Below are 21,363 nucleotides of genomic sequence, written 5' to 3'. Positions count from 1 at the left end.
GCGGGAAGAGATTAAACAAGAAAGGGAGGGGTGAAGCCACAATGGGATTTCAAAACAAAAATAAGGAATTTAAAATCAAGAAGTAGCTTTACCGGGAGCCAATGGGGATCAAGAAGCACAGGGATGACAGGTGAATGGGACCGCAGAGTTTGGATAACATCACGTTTACAGAGGGCAGGATGTGGGATAGATCAGCCATGGGTCACAGGGGTAAAGGCAGTCGATGTTATGGAGGTGGAAATATATAGGCTTAATGATTGGCCCAAATATGAGGTCGGAACTTCATCTCAGGGTCAAATATGAGATCAAGGCTGTGAATAGCCAGGATTAATCTCAGACTGTTGTCAGGGAGACGGATGGAGTCCAATAGCTAGAGAATGGAGTGGCAACAAAGGGAAGATAAACCAGCAGATCATTAACATTCCTTTATCTTCCACACTGCCTTTCCCCCCACCATTAAAAGGGAACCATGAGAAGAGAAGTGTATCTGGTGTGGAATTCTACCAGATGGAAAGCTCAGCAAATATTAAGCAGCTGGGCAGGACAAAATGACATGTTTGAAGATGAAGTAGGTTAGTAATGTTTGGCAATGCTTCATCATAAGTAATGCAGCCTCTCCTTAATGTCGAACAACGTCCTTCCATTCAGATGCTGTTTCTTTAAGCCACTGCAAGGGAAATTTAATTCATCCCAGAGACATAGCTGCTGCCACTTCCAGATCCACAGTGGCGGCCATTTCATCGCCTGTCCGATCATGGTATCTTACCTGGGCTAACATCAGTCCAGAGACGCAGCAATCCACTCCGTTAAGGTAACAGTGACATACCCAATTTGATGCGTTTTTGTTAGACGCTAAGGTGCATGACATGCTCCTGTTGCTGTGTCATAAGTTACAAATCTAAGCAAACATTCTTCTTTTTTATTTGCAGATGAAAATATGGGCCAGAAATTCAGCGAATAGCAGTACGTGGAACAAATATTGGCCATTGTTTGAGTGCACTCCTCTTAACCATGTTTCAAGACATGACCATTTATATTTATATATGTATATAGATGCATGATTTGATTTGATCAATATGTAATAGCTTTTCTTCTGTGTTTAACATTTATATTTTTGCTAGCTAAAATGGTATTTGACAAATGCATAAATTAAATTTAAAGGAATAAGGGATAAGTGAAAAGGTTTTGGGCCCAGTCAGCTCACTGCTGTATTGATGAAGAGCTGCCTGGTTCCATCCCAACTCTTTAATTAACACCATCTCAGTCTCTGCCCACTTTCTATTGCCTGTTAGATTCCCAGTTCTAATGGGTTGAAGTGTGCATCCTGTTCAGTAAAGTATGCTCTCCTCCCGTGCACATGTTTAATCCTATTTAGCTCTGTCGTTAACCCATTCTTCAATATCCTTCTTATGAACATTGAAAGCAGATGATAAAATAAGCTAAAGCCACAGCTGAGTAGACTGAACAAGTCTATGGTGATTTTAAGCAAAAATGCTAATATATTCACTTTTTCACTGCCAAGTTCTTATTTTGGATGTATATTGTTCACCGTGCTTTCTTATTTACCAATAACAATTTACTTAAGGAAGGATGCCTTCAGTTTCTTAAGAACTTACTTCATTTGATACAAGTTGTTGGTCCCCCTGTGATCAATATCATGACAGAGCCCTGCAGTTACCATGGCCATTGTTTCCAGGTCTGTGTAATAGCGTTTCAATTTACCCGTCTGCAAATAGAAAGAAAGTTGTAAGGTCTAGTACAATCGACCTATACATTACCGGCTGTATTAATGCATGTTGGAGCAAGCAGATCTCTGACTGAAAGTTACTGATCAACAGATATTTTCAAATATAAATGATGGTCTGCAAAACAGTGACCAGATGGATTTCAGTAATGCTGCAAGTCTACGCACTCGACCCAATTGGCATTCTTGGGCGTCAGCCTATGAACTCAGTGCCCGTATCTATGCAGTTGGGTTGACTGCTATGTTGGCAGACCCATCAACAACTTGGTAAATATAATGCTTTTAATGCAGGAGAATATCTCAAGGGTGTTTTACTGAAGCCTGATGTGGATTATGAGTGGCAAGGTAATCTATTGGCTGTGTCACTGTACTAATAATCTCGAGGGTATAAAACTAAAATACTGGGCAATGCTGGAAATCCGAACTAAGAACAGAAAATGCTGGAAATACTCCGCAGGTCGTATCAATGGAAAAGCTGAGTTAAAACTTCAGTTTAATGATGGAAGTTCATCAACCTAAACTAGATTGATGTCCACAGGTCGGGTTCGGCGTATCAGGAGATTTTGCGGCTTGGTGAACCCATTCTTTAACAATGTCTGGTTGTATGTTAGATTCTCAGTCAGGGGATTGGGGTGGGTTGTAGAGTAGAGCGGACTGAAACAGCAGTGACCCCGGGCCAATTGCACAAGATGTCAAGTGCGGAGGTGGGCTCGGGGCAAGGCCAGCGTACGGACTCCTGCGCTGTGTTTCGATAAATGAAACATTAAAATAATACAAAGAACAACCTTGCAGCCCTCACCCCCACACATACCCCCTAGTCGCAATCCATGTCAACCTGTGTACCCCCCCCCCACCACCCCCTATACCCCCATATCCCCTATTCCAACAAAGTGCCCCCTACTCACCCCATGGCCCCCATACACCCTATGCCAACTTTATGCTATTCTACCCACCCTATTTCCCATGCCAATTTATTATCAAAACATGTCAATGCATGCATCCCATCCACCATACTTTGTCCTTGCCCTCTCCATGCCAGCTTACTGTATCAGTGGACAGATTTTCCATTTCCTGGATTGACAATTGGACAGCTCCTTAAAATTTCCTTGATTCTGGGTGGAAAGTTCCTCGACAGCTGGACAGCTCTTTGGCAGCTTGACAGCTTCAATGATTTTGTGCTTGAAAGTTGCATAATCATTTTCACTCTTAACAATGTCTAAGGGTGCCATACCTCTTTTAAAAGTGTCCCAGGACCTTATCCAAAGGGGACAATACCTCTCCAAAAGGTACCCTGGTTGTCCAAACAGATCCACCAGGTTCAGACGTCCTCTTACCTCTTCTTTACTGCACATTCTGGATTCCACACTCCCATTCTTCGACAATCCCACTATAGTGGAGGTTGTTGGTGATTTAAATGGCCAGCTGCCTCTGCAAATCGTGTATGTATAAACTCCAAGCCAACTGCAGTCCCACCTCCGCAAAGGAGGAAATGGTGGGTTTAGGGGTGGGACTTCAAATTGCCAGCCATTTCCAGGATGCCCCCCATGACAGAGAGATTCCCTGTGGTGGAGAAAATCTGGCCCTACCTTGGTTTCTCTCTCCATAGATGCTGCCTGGGCAGCTGAGAATTTCCAGCACCTTCTATTTTTATTCAGAATTATCTAGATGAATAGACCAGAAACAGTGAACAACAAAGAACAGTCCAGCACAGGGGCAGGCTTTCGGCCCTCCAAGCCTGTGCCAATCATGCTGCCTGTCTAAACTAAAGCCTTCTGCACTTCTGGTCTCCGGGTCCCCCTATTCCCGTCCTATTCACGTGAGTTCAAACCTTACCATGGAAATCTGAGAATTTGAATTACATTTTTTAAATATCTAGAAATGAAAAGGTTGGCATCAGGAAAAATTGCCATAACGTTGTTGGATTGTCATAAACTCCTAACCACCTGTGATAATAATACAATGTTTTGCTCCTTTATCTCCAGTCACTTCAGAATATTTGTCTTCACCTACTGGGATATAGGTTTACAACCAGAGTGACTCAGGACTGGTTCTTTTGCAGTTAATAATATTGAAACAAAAGACTATGGGGAAGAGTAAGAAAGGAGAGATGGAATTCCAAATGGAGACCCCTGTTTCATTTCATTCAAGATGCCAACCGAACCTTAAACAGACGAGCTGCGGGGGAAAGGATTCATAGCATTAATGCAGATTTAGAAACTCACACCTTTGGGAGAATAGTCTTACCATCAAAAGAGTGAACATGGTCTGTCCAACGTTGAATCCATGCCGCCAGTTATGGTAGGTTATTTTTCGATATCCTTTACTTAACGAGTATATAAACCTGACGAGCACCTGTCAAATATCCACAGGTCATTTTGTTATTGCAGGAGAATGAGGGAGGCATTCAACAAAATGAATTTTGTTGTCAGTTAAAAATAAAGGTCAGAGAGTAGCATGGTGCAATGGAGTTCTTGCTGAAAATACTCCTCCCCCCCCATCCCCCCCAAAATAATCCCCCTCCAATAATCATGTGGCAGCCAGAGACAAATCATATCATCAAGGAAGGAAATTTGAAATGAATGTCAATTGTTCTCACTTCTGGACCAGAACCATACAGTGCATAAAAAAAACATCTCTGTCCAATCAGCTCTTTGAAAAAGCTGATAAAATTGGCCCCACACCCTGCTCTTCTGCATCACCCTCCAATTGTCCCCCTTCAAAAATCTACCCAGATCCCTTTTCAGTGTCATGATTGAATCTTCTTCCTCCCATTGAAACAGTGCATTCACTGAGTAAGTGTCGCTTTATAGCACTTTTGTTTTTCTCCTTCCATCACGTTGCTGATGATGAAGATTAGCCTGATAGGGCGGTAATTGCCTGGGTTGGATTTGGCCTGTTTCTTGTGTACAGGACACACCTTGGCAATTTTGAACATTGCCGGGTAGATGCCCGTGTTGTAGCTGTACTGGAACAGCTTGGCTAGAGGTGGGGCAAGTTCTGGAGCACATGTCTTCAGTGCAATTGCCAGAAGATTGCCCATAGCCTCTGCAGTGTCCAGTGCCCTCAGCTGTTTCTTGATATCATGTGGAGAGAATCGTATTGGCTGAAGACTGACGTCTGTGATGCTGGGGACTTCCGGAAGATTCCGAGATAGATCATCCACTTGGCACTTCTGGCTGAAGACTGTTGCAAATGCTTCAGTCTTTTGCACAGACGTGCTGGACTCCTCCATCATTGAGGATATTTGTGGAACCTCCTCCTCCAGTGAGTTGTTTAATTGTCCACCACCATTCATTTAAAACAAAATTAAATTTAGAGTACCCAATTAATTTTTTCCAGTTAAGGGGCAGTTTAGAGTGTTCAATTCACCTAGCCTGCACATCTTTGTGTTGTGGGGGTGAAACCCACGCAAACACGGGGAGAATGTGCAAACTCCACATGGACAGTGACCCAGAGCCGGGATCAAACCTGGGACCTCGGCGCTGTGAGACTGCAGTGCTAACCAATGCGCCACCGTGCTGCCCAGTCCACCACCATTCATGGCTGGATGTGGCAGATCTGCAGAGTTTAAATCTGATGCATTTGTGTAGAATCGTTTAATTCTCTCTGTCACTGGCTGCTTATGCTGTTTAGCACACAGGTGCTATGTTGTAGCTTCACCAGGTCGACACCTCATTTTTTCGGTATGCCTGATGTTGTTCCTGGCACACTCTCCTGTACTCTTCATTGAACCAGGGTTAATCCCCTGGCTTGGCGGTAATGGCAGAATGGGGGCTATGCCGGGCCATGAGGTTGCAGATTGTGGTTGAATATAATTCTGCTGCTGCTGATGGCCCACAGCGCCTCATGGATGCCCAGTTTTGAGTTGCTAGATCTGTTCGAAGTCTATCCCATTTAGCATGGCAGATCCCAGCACCTCCCCACATAAAAGGAATTTTCATCTCCCCCTGGGTCTTTCAACAATTGCCCCTTAATTGGAAAAAATAATTGGGTACTCTAAATTTATTTTTTAAAAACTTACCTCACGTGGAATATGGAATTTGTTCACAACTTTTAACTCATAATACATCTGAATGCCGCATCTCACAAGATCCATCTCGGTGAATTCCAAATCACTAAAGCTGAATTGGTAAAGATTAAAGTCTGCAGCACGTGGGAGTTGCTCGGTCTGGAAGGTAAGAATGTGTTGAATTGTTTACCCTTGGCATTATCAGTGTTTTATGTAAAATGCACATGTGACTGCAGCATCATGCCCAACTAATATTCTTAGAATGAAAATGTGGATTTATAAAGGAAGATTGTACAGTTATTTCTTATTGTATATTTCAAGCAGCATCATTTTCATCACAACTGCCTGACTGCCATTCATAGAAAAGTCGATAAACATGCCACAACATAAAATATTCATAAAATATCCAAATGGCCATTAAATATGATTTGAATTTTTGCACTGTGAGTTATATAATAATGACATCTATTTTGTCACTGAATCTAATTAATTTATGAAGTGATTGGTATCGTCACTAAATATTACATTTATTCTTCAAGAAAACTTCATATCATTAGTTACGGCAGTGCTGATGAAAGTTAATGAGGAATTTATCGGTGAAAAAACTTATTGACAGGGACGAGAGTGGAGAAAAACACACTGGGCTGGATTCTCTGTCAGCGGGATCCTTCGTTTCGCCGGCAGCGCACTCACGCCTGCAGATTTTCCGACGCGGTGCGGGTGCCCGCAATGGAAAACCCGATTGGCCGGCTGCCGGGACGGAGAATCCTGCTGCCGGTGGGGGCGCGTGACGGAGAACCCCGCCCATTCTTTTTTTCCCTCCATGTCAGGCTTCAGTCATAATGCTGTTAAGAGAGTGATGAATAGGTGTTTACCTATAAGGAGGGATAGAAAGTCAGAGAATGGGGTGTCTCTGAGCCCCCTACCAACAGGATCATTGCTGAAGAACTGATGGTGAACCTGTACACGAAGGTGCGCCCCTGTAGACTTGCATATGCATGCACCGTGCTCATTAAGTTGGGGTTTTCAGTAAAGAATATGTTCAGGCATTGTGACCTTTTATTGAATTAAACAAAGGCCTGTGGGACAAAGGTTCTCCATGACCAATTAAAGCTGGCTGGCTAACCAATCAGCACCCTGTTCTCATGCAGTAGAACTTGTTGTTTCCTTTGAAATTTGGCATTCTTGCATCTGTCCTAATGAGGGCAAGATGAAAAGCTTTGAGTATTTTTCATAATACACAAGTCCTGTGCTAACAAAAGATTGTTTAATGCTTATTTGTGATGCAAATGCCTTTTTGTCACATCAGTCGAATTTTGGAATGCAATAGATAGAAGCAATCTGGCTTGTCTTACCAATATTTCCTGTAATTCCTCCTCCTCACATTCATGGGGTTCTTTTCCAAAAACCTCCCTTGTTGGCTGGTAACAAAGAAAGTTTTATTAGTAACTCAAGTAATTGAGCTCTGACAAACACTAAAATACATTCAGCTGGAACTTACCATTATGAAAATGACTTTTTTAGCATCTCCTTTTGTAGTCATAATAAAATTCTTAATAATAATCAGAGAAACATAGAATCGCTAAGGAGCAGAAGGAGGCAATTTGACCCATTGGATCTGCACTGGCCTTCCGAAAGAGCACTCTATCAGGTACACCACACCACACCTCCCCATCCCTGTAGCCCCGTAACCTAACATGCAAATCCCTGGACACTAAGGGCGCGATTCTCCGCTCCTCACCGGGTGAGAGAATCGCGGGAGGGCTGGGCGAGTCACGACACACCCCCCTGGCACCCCCCCGCGATTCTCCCACCCCCCGCTCGGAAGAATCGCCGCTCGCCGTTTTTCAAGGCGAGCAGCGATTCTCCGACCCGGATGGGCCAAGCGGCCTGCCGTTCGCGGTTCATGACGGCGGCAACCACACCTGGTTGGTGCCGTCGTGAACGTGGCGCCAAAAGCTGGTTTGAAGCTTGTGGGGGGCGGAGAGGGGAGTGAGCACCACGGCCGTGCTCGGGAGGGGACTGGCCCGCGATTGGTGCCCACCGATCGTCGGGCCGGCGTCCCAAAGGGACGCACTCTTTCCGCCATGTCTTGCGGGGCAGTGGAGTGGAAGATGGCAACCGCTCATGTGCGGGTTTGAGCCGTCAGACACATTCTCCCTGTGTCTGCGTAGGTTTCACCCCCACAACCCAAAGATGTGCAGGGTAGGTGGATTGGCCACGCTAAATTGCCCCTTAATTGGAAAAAAATAATTGGGTACTCTAAATTTATTTTTAGAAAACTTTGGACTGTGGGAGGAAATTGGAGTGCCTGGAGGAAGCCCATGCAGGCATGGGGACAACGTGTGAACTCCCCATAGACAGTCACCCAAGGCTGTAATTGAACCCGGGTCCCTAGCATTGTGAGGCAGCAGTGCTAACCACTGTGCCGCCCATGGGTGAACTTGTTCGAGTTCTGACAATGGCCACTGTGTGAATCTGAGGTGGGATAAGTCTCTGGTCGGAATACTCTGGTCATTCGCTGACAGCTGGCTTCTCTAGCCCTGCCGGCAGGGCACCCCTGCCCATGGCTTTCCAGGTGGTGTGGTGTTATGGGCCAGGGTTTAGAGAACCCCAAAGTGTATCATGGAGTTCACCTGACCCACAACTATTAATAGATTGTGGTTATGGGGAGCAAACGGGCCTACCTTACAGGTGTGATGCACCAGAGATCCACAGTACTTTTAAATTAAAACAATGTTTATTTATGAAACCAGTTAACACTTTATAAACCCACAGTAAACATCTTAACAATTACAACACCAATCCTCCCCACATATACAATATTCTATAAGTAAACCTTAATCTTTCCTTATTAACATCCATAAGACAAAAGACCCCTCTTAACACAGAGATCAGGTTTAAATTCTCTACTGAGAGCAGTCAGCACTTTGAAATCACCCAATTGACCTGGAGACTGTCTTTAGTTTACTGAGAGATCCTTAAACAGCTGCTTGCTTTTCCTGCAGCTATCCAGCTCTCAAAACGAAAGTAAAACACATCCTGTCGCAAACAGCCTAAAATGAAAGCAAAGCAGACAGATAGCCCAGCTTCACCCACACTCTGGCGTCACTGATAAACACCCATTTCTTAAAGGTATATCCATTACATATATTTTTATTAACACTCATTTCTTAAACACTCATTTCTTAAAGGTACTCTCACATGACAGTCGGTTCAATGGAACACGTAACAGGAGTAGAAAATCCCGCTATCAGAGGACAGCATGCCAAATTCTCCATCTTCGCTAACAGAGGTAGTGGGATGGACTCACAATGGGGAATCCCAGCCCCTGATTCTTCAGTCGAGACAGTGCAATCCAATTAATTATTTGATGCATATTGCATTTATGCAGCATTATTTATCAGCTTGTAGAGTGGCAGCTCTATATTGATTTCACTAAGATCCTACTTCAGCAGGCGAGCCAACTTGTGCACACACAAGGGAAGAAAGTAAAATCACTAAGTAATACCAGTTTATACACGCCCCTCGCCCATATCCGATTATTATCTTCTCCCTCATGTCTGCAGCAAGCTGCTTCAATCAACCCTGTAGCAGGGAGTTTCACACTTCCACCATTTAAATGTGTCTACCTACACACTTAAATATGCAAATTTAGTCCTGCCCATTGTGGGCGTGATCCAGATCGCGACATCTCATGAGATCCTGTTAGATCTCGCAAGGCGTTTCGAGTGGGGTGAATTTCGCAAGAGGCCGCAACGTGAGATTTACTGGCTGTGTTGTGTCCCAGGTCGGGCCCAGCTGTTAGATTTCGCCCTGGATTAGCTTTGGATTGGGTGCAGCACATGTTCAGCACATTGATTCTGGAAACCAGAGGCTCAAATTGGGGCCAGGTTGCATAAACTTGGCTTGTATTTCTTTGAGTTTAGATGGGTGAAGGGGGCTCTAAAAGAGATGTTCCAAAATTGTAAAATTTGAGATAGGGTGGATACAGAGAAACTATTTCCTCTGGTGGGGAAAAACTAATATGAACAGGGGGCACAATCTTAAAATTAGAACCAGACTGTTTAGTTGGGAAATCAAGAAGCATGTGTTCACTCAAAGAGCAAAATAAATCAGGAATTTGCTCTTCAGAAGGCTGTGGACGCTGGAACAACTGACGCTTTCAATGTTGAGATCCATAGATCTTTTGTTAGGTAAATGGGTGAAGAAATACGGAGTTAAGGTGGGGAAATAGAGTTGAGCTACAGATTAGCCATGAACTGAATAAATGGCGGAGCTGGTTTGAGGGATTTTAATAGTTCATCCCTGTTTCCATATCCCTGATTTGGTATCAATACCCACAGCTCCAATTCCTGAGACCCAATTATTTATGTAAATGGTGAAAAACAGTGATTCTAGCTTTGATCCTGAAATAATTGTTTGCTTCTTTATTTATAAATACAATATATGTTTTGTTATTCAATAGTTATTTCTCTGCTGCTGGGTGGCAAGGTAATATGTTTAGATTTATTGTGAAGTAGAATAAATTTGAAGTCCTGAATTTCCTTCTTCTCAATGTTGATCATAATAACTGTCCAAGGGGCAATTAGAATTCAAATGTCTCGGGTCAGGTAGTAAGCACTTGCAAAGCAATTTGAAGCTGACAACTGCAAAGAGAAACGAGACTGAAGCTTTGAAGTAACTCCTGTGATTAATGCATTGCGTGTAAGGACAGATCAGCAGGCAATATTCCCAGTCCATACCCTCTGCTGGATGCAAGCACAGGTTAAGTATCAAAAGCCGGGTTAAAGCTGTGCCTCTGTAACTAGTTTCCATCTCAATGCATAAAGTCTAGCAAGGTGCTGTTAGCCATATATATTACACACACGGGAACAGTTTGCCCTTTAGATGTAAATGGCTGGTAACCAGCTACAATGGTTGCATTCTGTACAGTTTGCTACTGCTCTATATAACCATTGTTACACATGTTGACTGTCTAAAGAGTTACATTATTCATTCACTGCCTTGGCTCTACATGTTGTGAATACTAACAGTTTAAACTGACATTGTGTTCCTGATGAAGCATTTGATAAACCATATCATTTGTGTGCAGTAGCAGACTGAATTGAAATACTACCTGGCAACGATGTGGAACAATGGGTGTGATGGTTATTGTGACAACCTCTCCCCACTTCTACCCACACACCCACACACCGATACTTTCAGCTTTTTCAACAAAATGATAGTTCTGGTTCTCAGGCAAAGACATACCAATATATTCTGAATTTCCATATTGCTGCATTTCACATGATACAACACCATTCCCTGAGCAATATCCTTCCGGTTTTCAAGCTTGTTCATTTTATCGTAGGTATCCGTATTGAGAACAGACCAGCCAAGGAACTGCGTCAAGGACTGTGGGGGGGGGGGGGGGGGGGGGCAGGGGGGAGAGACAAGAGGCAAAAGAGAATGAGACTCTGGCCTATGAGCTCTGAGTGGACAATCTTTAAATTAGTCTGGGTGAATCAGACTAAAAATCACAGAGTGCGAGTCTTACTTCCATGAGAACTTCATCCATTTCATCAAAAGGTTTCCCATCTTTCCTGTTATAAAATGTGGCAATTCCAACAATCTCTTCCTTCTTGTTTACTATTGGCATTGAAAGGACGTTTTTGATAGTCCATCCAAAGTTATCCAAGGGTTCCGTCTGAACGTGAGAAAATAAACAATTAAAGGCACCGGAATCAAATTGAAGTTTGTCATTCAATCAATACCTGAAAACATAACTGGCCGCAATCTTCCTCTCCCACGTGCCTGGGGACCACTCAAATGTTGCAATCCCACTACCAATCCTGCGCCTAGGAATAATGGTCTAAACCGGCAAATACAGCAGAGTACAGGCCATGTGGAGCCCAATGCAGGTGCACTACCTCAGACCAATGCCCAGGTTCAGCCCAATGCAGGTGCACAATGCAGGCCATTACCCAGGTGCAGCCCAATGCAGGTGCACTATGAGAGACCATTACCCAGGTGCAGCCCAGTGCAGGTGCACTATTACTGACCATTACCCAGGTGCAGCCCAATGCAGGTGCACTATGACTGACCATTCCTCAGGTACAGCCCAATGCAGGTGCACTATGAGAGACCATTCCCTAGGTGCAGCCCAATGCAGGTGCACTATGACTGACCATTCCCCAGGCGCAGCCCAATGCAGGTTCACTATGAGAGACCGTTCCCCAGGTGCAGCCCTATGCAGGTGCATTATGAGAGACCATTCCCTAGGTGCAGCCCACTGCAGGTGCACTATCTCAGACCATTACCCAGGTGCAGCCCAACGCAGGTGCACTATGAGAATCCATTACCCAGGTACAGGCCAATGCAGGTGCACTATGGCTGACCATTACCCAGGTGCAGCCCAATGCAGGTGCACTATGAGAGACCATTCCCCAGGTGCAGCCCTATGCAGGTGCACTATGACTGACCATTACCCAGGTGCAGCCCAATGCAGGTGCACTATGAGAGACCATTGCCCAGGTGCAGCCCAATGCAGGTGCACTATGAGAGACCATTGCCCAGATGCAGCCCTATGCAAGTGCACTATGAGAGACCATTCCCCAGGTGCAGCCAAATGCAGGTGCACTATGAGAGAACATTGCCCAGGTGCAGCCCAATGCAGGTGCACTATGACTGACCATTACCCAGGTGCAGCCCAATGCAGGTGCACTATGAGAGAACATTGCCCAGGTGCAGCCCAGTGCAGGTGCACGATGAGAGACCATTCCCCAGGTGCAGCCCTATGCAAGTGCACTATGAGAGACCATTCCCCAGGTGCAGCCCAATGCAGGTGCACTATGAGAGACCATTCCCCAGGTGCAGCCCAATGCAGGTTCACTATGAGAGACAATTCCCCAGGTGCAGCCAATGCAGGTGCACTATGACTGACCATCCCCCAGGTGCAGCCCAGTGCAGGTGCACTATGAGAGACCATCCCCCAGGTGCAGCCCAGTGCAGGTGCACTATGAGAGACCATTACCCAGGTGCAGCCCAATGCAGGTGCACAATGAGAGACCATTGCCCAGGTGCAGCCCAATGCAGGTGCACTATGAGAGACCATTGCCCAGGTGCAGCCCTATGCAGGTGCACTATGACTGACCATTACCCAGGTGCAGCCCAATGCAGGTGCACTATGAGAGACCATTGCCCAGGTGCAGCCCTATGCAAGTGCACTATGAGAGAACATTGCCCAGGTGCAGCCCTATGCAAGTGCACTATGAGAGACCATTCCCCAGGTGCAGCCCAATGCAGGTGCACTATGAGAGACCATTCCCCAGGTGCAGCCCAATGCAGGTTCACTATGAGAGACAATTCCCCAGGTGCAGCCAATGCAGGTGCACTATGACTGACCATCCCCCAGGTGCAGCCCAGTGCAGGTGCACTATGAGAGACCATCCCCCAGGTGCAGCCCAGTGCAGGTGCACTATGAGAGACCATTCCCCAGGTGCAGCCCTATGCAAGTGCACTATGAGAGACCATTCCCCAGGTGCAGCCCAATGCAGGTGCACTATGAGAGACCATTCCCCAGGTGCAGCCCAATGCAGGTTCACTATGAGAGACAATTCCCCAGGTGCAGCCAATGCAGGTGCACTATGACTGACCATCCCCCAGGTGCAGCCCAGTGCAGGTGCACTATGAGAGACCATCCCCCAGGTGCAGCCCAGTGCAGGTGCACTATGAGAGACCATTACCCAGGTGCAGCCCAATGCAGGTGCACAATGAGAGACCATTGCCCAGGTGCAGCCCAATGCAGGTGCACTATGAGAGACCATTGCCCAGATGCAGCCCTATGCAAGTGCACTATGAGAGACCATTCCCCAGGTGCAGCCAAATGCAGGTGCACTATGAGAGAACATTGCCCAGGTGCAGCCCAATGCAGGTGCACTATGACTGATCATTACCCAGGTGCAGCCCAATGCAGGTGCACTATGAGAGACCATTGCCCAGGTGCAGCCCTATGCAAGTGCACTATGAGAGAACATTGCCCAGGTGCAGCCCAGTGCAGGTGCACGATGAGAGACCATTCCCCAGGTGCTGCCCTATGCAGGTGCACTATGAGAGACCATTCCCCAGGTGCAGCCCTATGCAGGTTCACTATGAGAGACCATTCCCCAGGTGCTGCCCTATGCAGGTGCACTATGAGAGACCATTCCCCAGGTGCAGCCCTATGCAGGTTCACTATGAGAGACCATTCCCCAGGTGCAGCCCAATGCAGGTGCACTATGAGAGACCATTCCCCAGGTGCAGCCCAATGCAGGTGCACTATGACTGACCATCCCCCAGGTGCAGCCCAGTGCAGGTGCACTATGAGAGACCATTATCCAGGTGCAGCCCAATTCAGGCGCACTATGAGAGACCATTGCCCAGGTGCATCCCAATGCAGGTGCACTATGAGAGACCGTTCCCCAGGTGCAGCCCTATGCAAGTGCACTATCTCAGATCATTACCCAGGTGCAGCCCAATGCAGGTGCACAATGCAGGCCATTACCCAGGTGCAGCCCAATGCAGGTGCACTATGACTGACCATTACCCAGGTACAGCCCAATGCAGGTGCACTATGAGAGACCATTGCCCAGGTGCAGCCCAATGCAGGTGCACTATGAGAGAACATTGCCCAGGTGCAGCCCAGTGCAGGTTCACTATGAGAGACCATTGCCCAGGTGCAGCCCTATGCAAGTGCACTATGAGAGAACATTGCCCAGGTGCAGCCCAGTGCAGGTGCACTATGAGAGACCATTGCCCAGGTGCAGCCCTATGCAAGTGCACTATGAGAGACCATTCCCCAGGTGCAGCCCAATGCAGGTGCACTATGAGAGACCATTGCCCAGGTGCAGCCCTATGCAGGTGCACTATGAAAGACCATTCCCCAGGTGCAGCCCAATGCAGGTGCACTATGAGAGAACATTGCCCAGGTGCAGCCCAATGCAGGTGCACTATGAGAGACCATTGCCCAGGTACAGGCCAATGCAGGTGCACTATGAAAGACTGTTCCCCAGGTGCAGCCCAATGCAGGTGCACTATGCGAGACCATTCCCCAGGTGCAGCCCAATGCAGGTTCACTATGAGAGACCATTCCCCAGGTGCAGCCCAATGCAGGTGCACTATGAGAGACCATTCCCTAGGTGCAGCCCAATGCAGGTGCACTATGCAAGACTATTGCCTAGGTGCAGGCCAATGCTTCTGCACTATGAGAGAACATTGCCCAGGGGAAAGGAATATCAAAGGCAACAAGGACAACAAAATCTCGACTCAATCTAACAAGCTTGATAGATCAGGCTTACCTGTCCACCTTATTTCTCAAACATGTATCTCTACATATTATGTATAGTTGATAGGTAAACCAGTTACAATGACTTGTCTCAAAGGCAACTATTATAATTTGGAGCAAAAATCTTCTTATCTCCCCTCTTGCTCCTTACTTCCTCAAGATGGAGGATGGGCTAATTTGTGTGATTCACTCAGTACCGCCCACGGTGGGAAGCATTGCTATAATAAAAATATACCTGGGCAGAGATTGTGAGGCTAACCGTTGGGCATCAGTTGATTTGTAATGCACTGAAGATCGGGTGAAAGGAGTTGCTGCCTGTTCCTGCTTTGGTGAATGCTGGGGACTGGAAAGGTTGACCACTGGTGGTCCAGCCAAAAGGAAGGCCAAAAGAGAAGCTTTTGTCGATTTATTTCTGTGGAGCATTGAATTACAAGAGTGCTCCTCCAAGCTGTTGCTGTATCAGGCTTCCACCACCCTGCAAGTGGACTCCCCCTCTTTCCTGCCCGTTGACCTCCCCACCTCCTCTTCCCCACTACCTGAGCCAAGGCAGCCCTTGGGATGCCTAATACTGTACTGCATTGGCTCAAAGCCAGTTGAGTGCACAAGAGCATCTGGTTTCCATATTTACCACAGAGCCGGGCAAGGGAGGGGATATGTTCATGGAGACACACTCTCTACATAGACTACCATCAGCACGATCAGCTGAACAATCAGCAACTTCCACTGATTGGCTCCCTGATGGTCAGATTTATTTACCAATGCCTCAGCAGCGGGATTTCCCTCTATACCTCTCTCTCTTGTTCTCTCTCTCTCTCATTCTTTAAGACGGGTCTTCAAGTCTATCTCTTTAGCCTTCCTGCCCTCATATCTCAATAGACATGCATTTCTGCAGGGTAAGCTCCGATCAATTAAGTGCCCTCGGATTCTTTTTACTGTATTAAAGATGTTAGAAAGCTGTGAATTGCTGCTGATTTGTACTCACTGAGGTAAAATGGAAGTTAAGATGCAAGTACCAGATTCAGTGACGTCTGATATGAAAATGAAATGAAATGAAATGAAAATCGCTTATTGTCACGAGTAGGCTTCAAATGAAGTTACTGTGAAAAGCCCCTAGTCGCCACATTCCGGCGCCTATTCGGGAAGGCTGTTACGGGAATCGAACCGTGCTGCTGGCCTGCTTGGTCTGCTTTCAAAGCCAGCGATTTAACCCTCTGCTAAACAGCCCATCATATGAAGATGTGACCGCATGGATTTTTGAAATATCCAGCCTACCGCATTTCACTCTGCACTGTCTCGTTCCACTCATCCCTCCTCCTCTCCATTCTGCACTGTCCTGTTCCATTCATCTCTCCCCCTCTCCATTCTGCACTGTCCCATTCCATTCATCTCTTCCCATCTCCATTCTGCACTGTCTTGTTCAACTCTTCTCTCCCCCTCTCCATTCTGCACTGTCCCATTCCACTCATCTCTCCCCTCTCCACTCTGCACTGTCCCGTTCTACTCATCTCTCCCCCTCTCCACTCTGCACTGTCCCATGCTACTCATCTCTGTCACTCTTCACTCTGCATTTTTCCCTTCCACTCATCTCTTCCCCTCTCCATTGTGCACCATCCCGTTCCACTCATCTCTCCCCCTCTCCACTCTGCACTGTTCCATTCCACTCATCTCTCCCCCTCTCCACTCTGCACTGTCCCATTCCACTCATCTCTCCCCCTCTCCACTCTGCACTGTCCCATTCCACTCATCTCTCCCCCTCTCCACTCTGCACTGTTCCATTCCACTCATCTCTCCCCCTCTCCACTCTGCACTGTTCCATTCCACTCATCTCTCCCCCTCTCCACTCTGCACTGTCCCATTCCACTCATCTCTCCCCCTCTCCACTCTGCACTGTCCCGCTCCACTCATCTCTTCCCCTCTCCACTCTGCACTGTCCCATTCCTCTCATCTCTCCCCCTCTCCACTCTGCACTGTCCCATTCCACTCATCTCTCCCCCTCTCCGCTCTGCACTGTTCCATTCCACTCATCTCTCCCCCTCTCCACTCTGCACTGTCCTGTTCCACTCATCTCTCACCCTCTCCACTCTGCACTGTTCCATTCCACTCATCTCTCCCCCTCTCCGCTCTGCACTGTCCCGTTCCACTCATCTCTCCCCCTCTCCGCTCTGCACTGTCCCGTTCCACTCATCTCTCCCCCTCACCTCTCTGCACATCCTCTCTCTTATCTGTTCTACTTCACTCCACCCTTCACCTTCCTGCTCCTCCCAACATTCGTCTCTGTCCCATCCCATTCCCTGATGGTCTTCAACTGTTAGTGGCCCCCAATCAGATTCCTTATGGATCGTGGATTTGCCTTTCAACATTTAACGTGTTACTCATGCTTTTTAAACCTGTTTGCCTGGTTCTGTACATTTGATGCACTGTAATATTCCTGATGTTTGTTCCTTGTCTACATTTGATGGAATTCTGAGCAGAATGATTCAGTCACGGCTTTGTCATTCTTTGTTCCTGAATTATGACTTCTAATGTTGTGGGCGTTTGCTTTCTTAATGAATAGGCTTTTTACCTGGAAGCTAAATGTCTCGTCTGCTGCCGCATTCATGATATTGCAGATCTGTGAAGATAATTGCGGAAAATTATTCAGCGAACGTTTTCGAAATCAGAAGAGACTGAGTGGCAAGAAAGTACACATTCCCCACCGCCACGGAATTACTCACCACATACTTTGACATTCCAATTCCGGTTGTGCTACTGGTGGGACCAAAAGGACAATCTTCTCCACGGGGAAATTGGGGAGTGAGTCCCATCCACCATTTGGGGAAAACTGGTGACAATCCTGACGTTGTCATTTTGGGAGACCCGATGGGAATAGGTACTGATCCGGTATTTACCTTACCGTCACTTGCTTTCGGCCCCCCACCCCTCCTGTTTTTGTGAGGGGAATTTTCCTTCTGAAATCCCAGTGCAGGATGGAAGTCACTCGTCCAAGAGTTGCCGCCCCAACAACATCACCAGTAGTGGCGGCACTGGACCTCCAGGAATAAAGTGAGTTGGGCAGGTTTGCCAGGCCCGACAGGGAGACCCCGGTGAGTTTGAGAGAACAATATATTGGGCAAGCGGGTGTTTTCACCTGTGGGCAACTGAAAGTAACCCAACCCCACCCCATCCACAACCAGATATACCCACCAAGGTTCAGCTGGTGGGTTCCCTGTGGGTTGGAGCCCCAACTGGCAGTGCGACGAGGTCATTAAGTGGCCACTTGAGGGCCTCAATTGGCCTTCAGGTGGGACGGCCGCCCTTTGGGCTGAATCGGTGTGCAGCGGAAAAGCAGCAGGATCCTCACTCCACACATTCCCAACCAACAACACAACCCCCCCACCCCACCGCCTCCAAACCAGGGAGCATTAAATCCCAATATTAGGATTCCCTCAGCGGTACCAAACTCAATTCACCAGAACAAGTACTCTTTTTAGGCAGCCGAAAGAAATACACAGTCCAATCAAATGAAAAGAATCTCATCTCAAGTCGAAACAAAACGTTCCAACGTAAGCAATGGGAACTTTCCCAACTGAATTATAATGTTATTATCAGTGCCTGAAGGAAACCCTGTGATGCGCACCCATCGCAAAAGGCCTAGGAAAATACCGGCATAAATCCTCTCCATGGTCACCCAAGCACAGGGAATAGCAGGGCATCCAGGGGGATTAGTCCAATCTTCCTTGATCTGTTAATCTGTGTCTTGGCTAGGCTCCACGAAAAGGCCCATGGAGGGGTCCTCCAATTTACCCAGCTACTTGCACACTGGGGGGGGGGGGGGGATAGAAATCAGGAATTTAGGGCTGAAGTGTTGTGCAAAAGTTGAAGGTGCAGCCCCCTCATAGCAAGACCAGGCTGTAACCCCTCTCAGTCCATGTGTGTACATGAAACACAGCTTCTTCCGGGCTTCAAAAAACCAAAGCCGGCCTGGAAATCCAGAAAAGTATTCAACAATTTATTACATGGACTTTCTCTGTGCAGTACCCCCACCTCCAGATCACCAATGGCGCACAGAGTACCATAAACTTCAATTGTGCTCCCCCCCCACCCTGTCCCCCCTCTATCAGACAGCATAAAGGGATGCTATTATAATCACAGGAGTTCCGAGATAGATTCAAACTGGAAGATTTATTCAACAAGCCAAAACAAAGTTGCCAAGCAGCAGGGAGTACACCTCGTCCCAGTCACGACCATCTGAAGATGCTGCTTCCCTTCCTGTTAACACGACCCGCTGTTAGGCCTCCCCTCCACTCAGCTGGGGAGCTCGTATTCCACCTGAGTTTTGTGGGTGTTATTACAGATGACCAGGTGGATGTTATGACTAATGTGTAGAAGCAGCCCAAACAGGGAATCTCTCTGGCACAGAGCAGAATGGCATGGAGGAAGCTTCTGGGGCATTCTTTAGCAGTGAGGCAGAGGTTCTGGAGGGAGGATTTGAGGCATGCACACTATTGAGAAATTCCATCTGAATGTGGGTAAGGTGATGTGAGATTGCCTCACGTCTATTTTCTTACATAAATTTAGAGAATCCAATTCTCTTTTTTTCTAACTAAGGGGCAGTTTAGCGTGGCCAATCCACATACCTGCACATCTTTGGGTTGTGGGGGTGGGAGCCATGCAGACACGGGGAGAATGTGCAAACTCCACGGACAGTGACCCGGGGGCCAGGATCGCAGCCGGGTCATCAGCGCCGTGAGGCAGCAGAGCTAACCACTGTGCCGCCCGTGCCTCACGCCTTTTAGTCTCCTCAATACCCCTAAAGGAATCAGAGTCAAGGGCAACTTTCAATGCCTGAATGGTGTTGGCTGTGGGTTCGATAGGGTGCCAGGACATCTAAGCACTCGCACCTCTGGTGACCTCTAGCTTGTTTCGCTGCCAATCAATGCGGCATTGATTATGGTTAACTTCAGTGCCAAGGACCATCTGCACTGCCAGCCAGTGTCACCAGAGCCAACTGGACATATGTTTGCAATATGGGGTTCTTTGTTAATAATTTAGTCGAACTCGAAGTAGTCAATTTTCCTTAAGCTAAGATTCATTTTCGTCGCCCCTCCTCCAGAACCTTTCCAAGACCAAATTAACCTGACTTCGTAACAGCTCTGAAAACAAAACTTACCAAGCCAGTTTCTGCAACAAACGTTGGTAGACCACTGACCAAGGCCCAGTGATCAGCAGGTGGATTCCTGAAGAAAGGACAGAGAAAATAACAAGATGTGCAACTGGACGGTTTTTACCATGGGAGAAAAAATTGTCAATTGAGAGGTGCTTAAAACTTACGGAATGACTTTAATCTCCTCCTTTCCATGCAGAAAGTAGTCAATTATTTTGTGAAAGATTATTTCCTACAAGATAACAAGGTATACAATAAACAGTCAATAACTGGAACATTTAATAATGATATTGGTAAGAATCGTTTAATTTATAACCGGCTGTGGCCGGTGGCAGCCGTGGATCAGTTGACGGTACACTTGCCTCCTGGGCCCAGAATTCACCCAGACCTAGAAAACTGGCACAGGAGGCAGTGGGAGCATGGGAATTTAGAACATGCCGTGTTCCCGCCTCCGTAAGTTTTACCAGGAGGTGGGCTCCTGGCAACAAGGCTACCCACTCAGCAGCACTACCTGAGGTACCTTAATGGCAGGTGATAAGAGCAGGAGTGACTCCTGGTCAGTCGTTCTTTATGTGAACTGGCGCCCCTCCAGCTATAAGCCAGTGGCTCATGACTTGGCCAGGAAAAACCCCACTATAGGAACATTTGAAAGTCTGACTTGTGCACCAAGGTTTTCCAATGCTTGAACAGTGCTCACCTCCCACAGTGCAGCTACAAAGAGATCTTCCTTCGGACATCTGAGCACTTACCCCTCCCCACTCCTTGTACCTTGTGACCTTGTAACTCCACCATCTCTAACTGGATGGTGAATGCAGAGGCAATCTGTACATTGACCACCTTCTGTAAGATCACATAGGCGTGTGAACCACTGACGGAAACAGGCACGGGCAGGACCGGTGCCCAAAATTGCCCCAGCACCAATTAATTCCATAGACCCACGGTTGTGGATATTCAAGCCCCATCCCACATGAGTGCAAAATCTGGCTGATGCTCCTAATGCACCACTGGGGTGAGTGCAGTTCTGTCAGAGGTGCAGTGCTAGCTGCTGAAACAAGGCCCAGTGCGCCCTCTCAAGTAGACACAAGAGATTCAGTGGCACTATTTCAAAGAGGGACAGAGGAGTTCTATGTTTATCTGTTGACCAACATAACTAAAGCAGTCTA

General features: G+C 47.1%; 1 protein-coding gene across 1 annotated transcript in view; it reads right to left on the bottom strand.

Annotated features, from left to right (window-relative positions):
- The window catches only part of LOC119963462 (rod cGMP-specific 3',5'-cyclic phosphodiesterase subunit beta-like), a 77,011-nt gene that overhangs the window by 28,499 nt on the left and 27,149 nt on the right, over nucleotides 1-21,363 (bottom strand). The window contains exons 6-14 of the mRNA XM_038792623.1: nucleotides 20,368-20,432; nucleotides 20,207-20,273; nucleotides 17,621-17,668; nucleotides 11,293-11,442; nucleotides 11,007-11,150; nucleotides 7,109-7,174; nucleotides 5,766-5,912; nucleotides 3,989-4,096; nucleotides 1,617-1,726 (exon numbers count right to left, since the gene is read on the bottom strand). Of these exons, the coding sequence (XP_038648551.1) occupies nucleotides 1,617-1,726; nucleotides 3,989-4,096; nucleotides 5,766-5,912; nucleotides 7,109-7,174; nucleotides 11,007-11,150; nucleotides 11,293-11,442; nucleotides 17,621-17,668; nucleotides 20,207-20,273; nucleotides 20,368-20,432 (905 nt within the window). The remainder of the gene's footprint in view (nucleotides 1-1,616; nucleotides 1,727-3,988; nucleotides 4,097-5,765; nucleotides 5,913-7,108; nucleotides 7,175-11,006; nucleotides 11,151-11,292; nucleotides 11,443-17,620; nucleotides 17,669-20,206; nucleotides 20,274-20,367; nucleotides 20,433-21,363) is intronic.

The sequence above is a fragment of the Scyliorhinus canicula genome, chromosome 3, assembly GCF_902713615.1.
Source record: "Scyliorhinus canicula chromosome 3, sScyCan1.1, whole genome shotgun sequence".
Lineage (NCBI taxonomy): Eukaryota > Metazoa > Chordata > Chondrichthyes > Carcharhiniformes > Scyliorhinidae > Scyliorhinus > Scyliorhinus canicula.
This window is presented reverse-complemented; position numbering and strand designations above follow the sequence as displayed.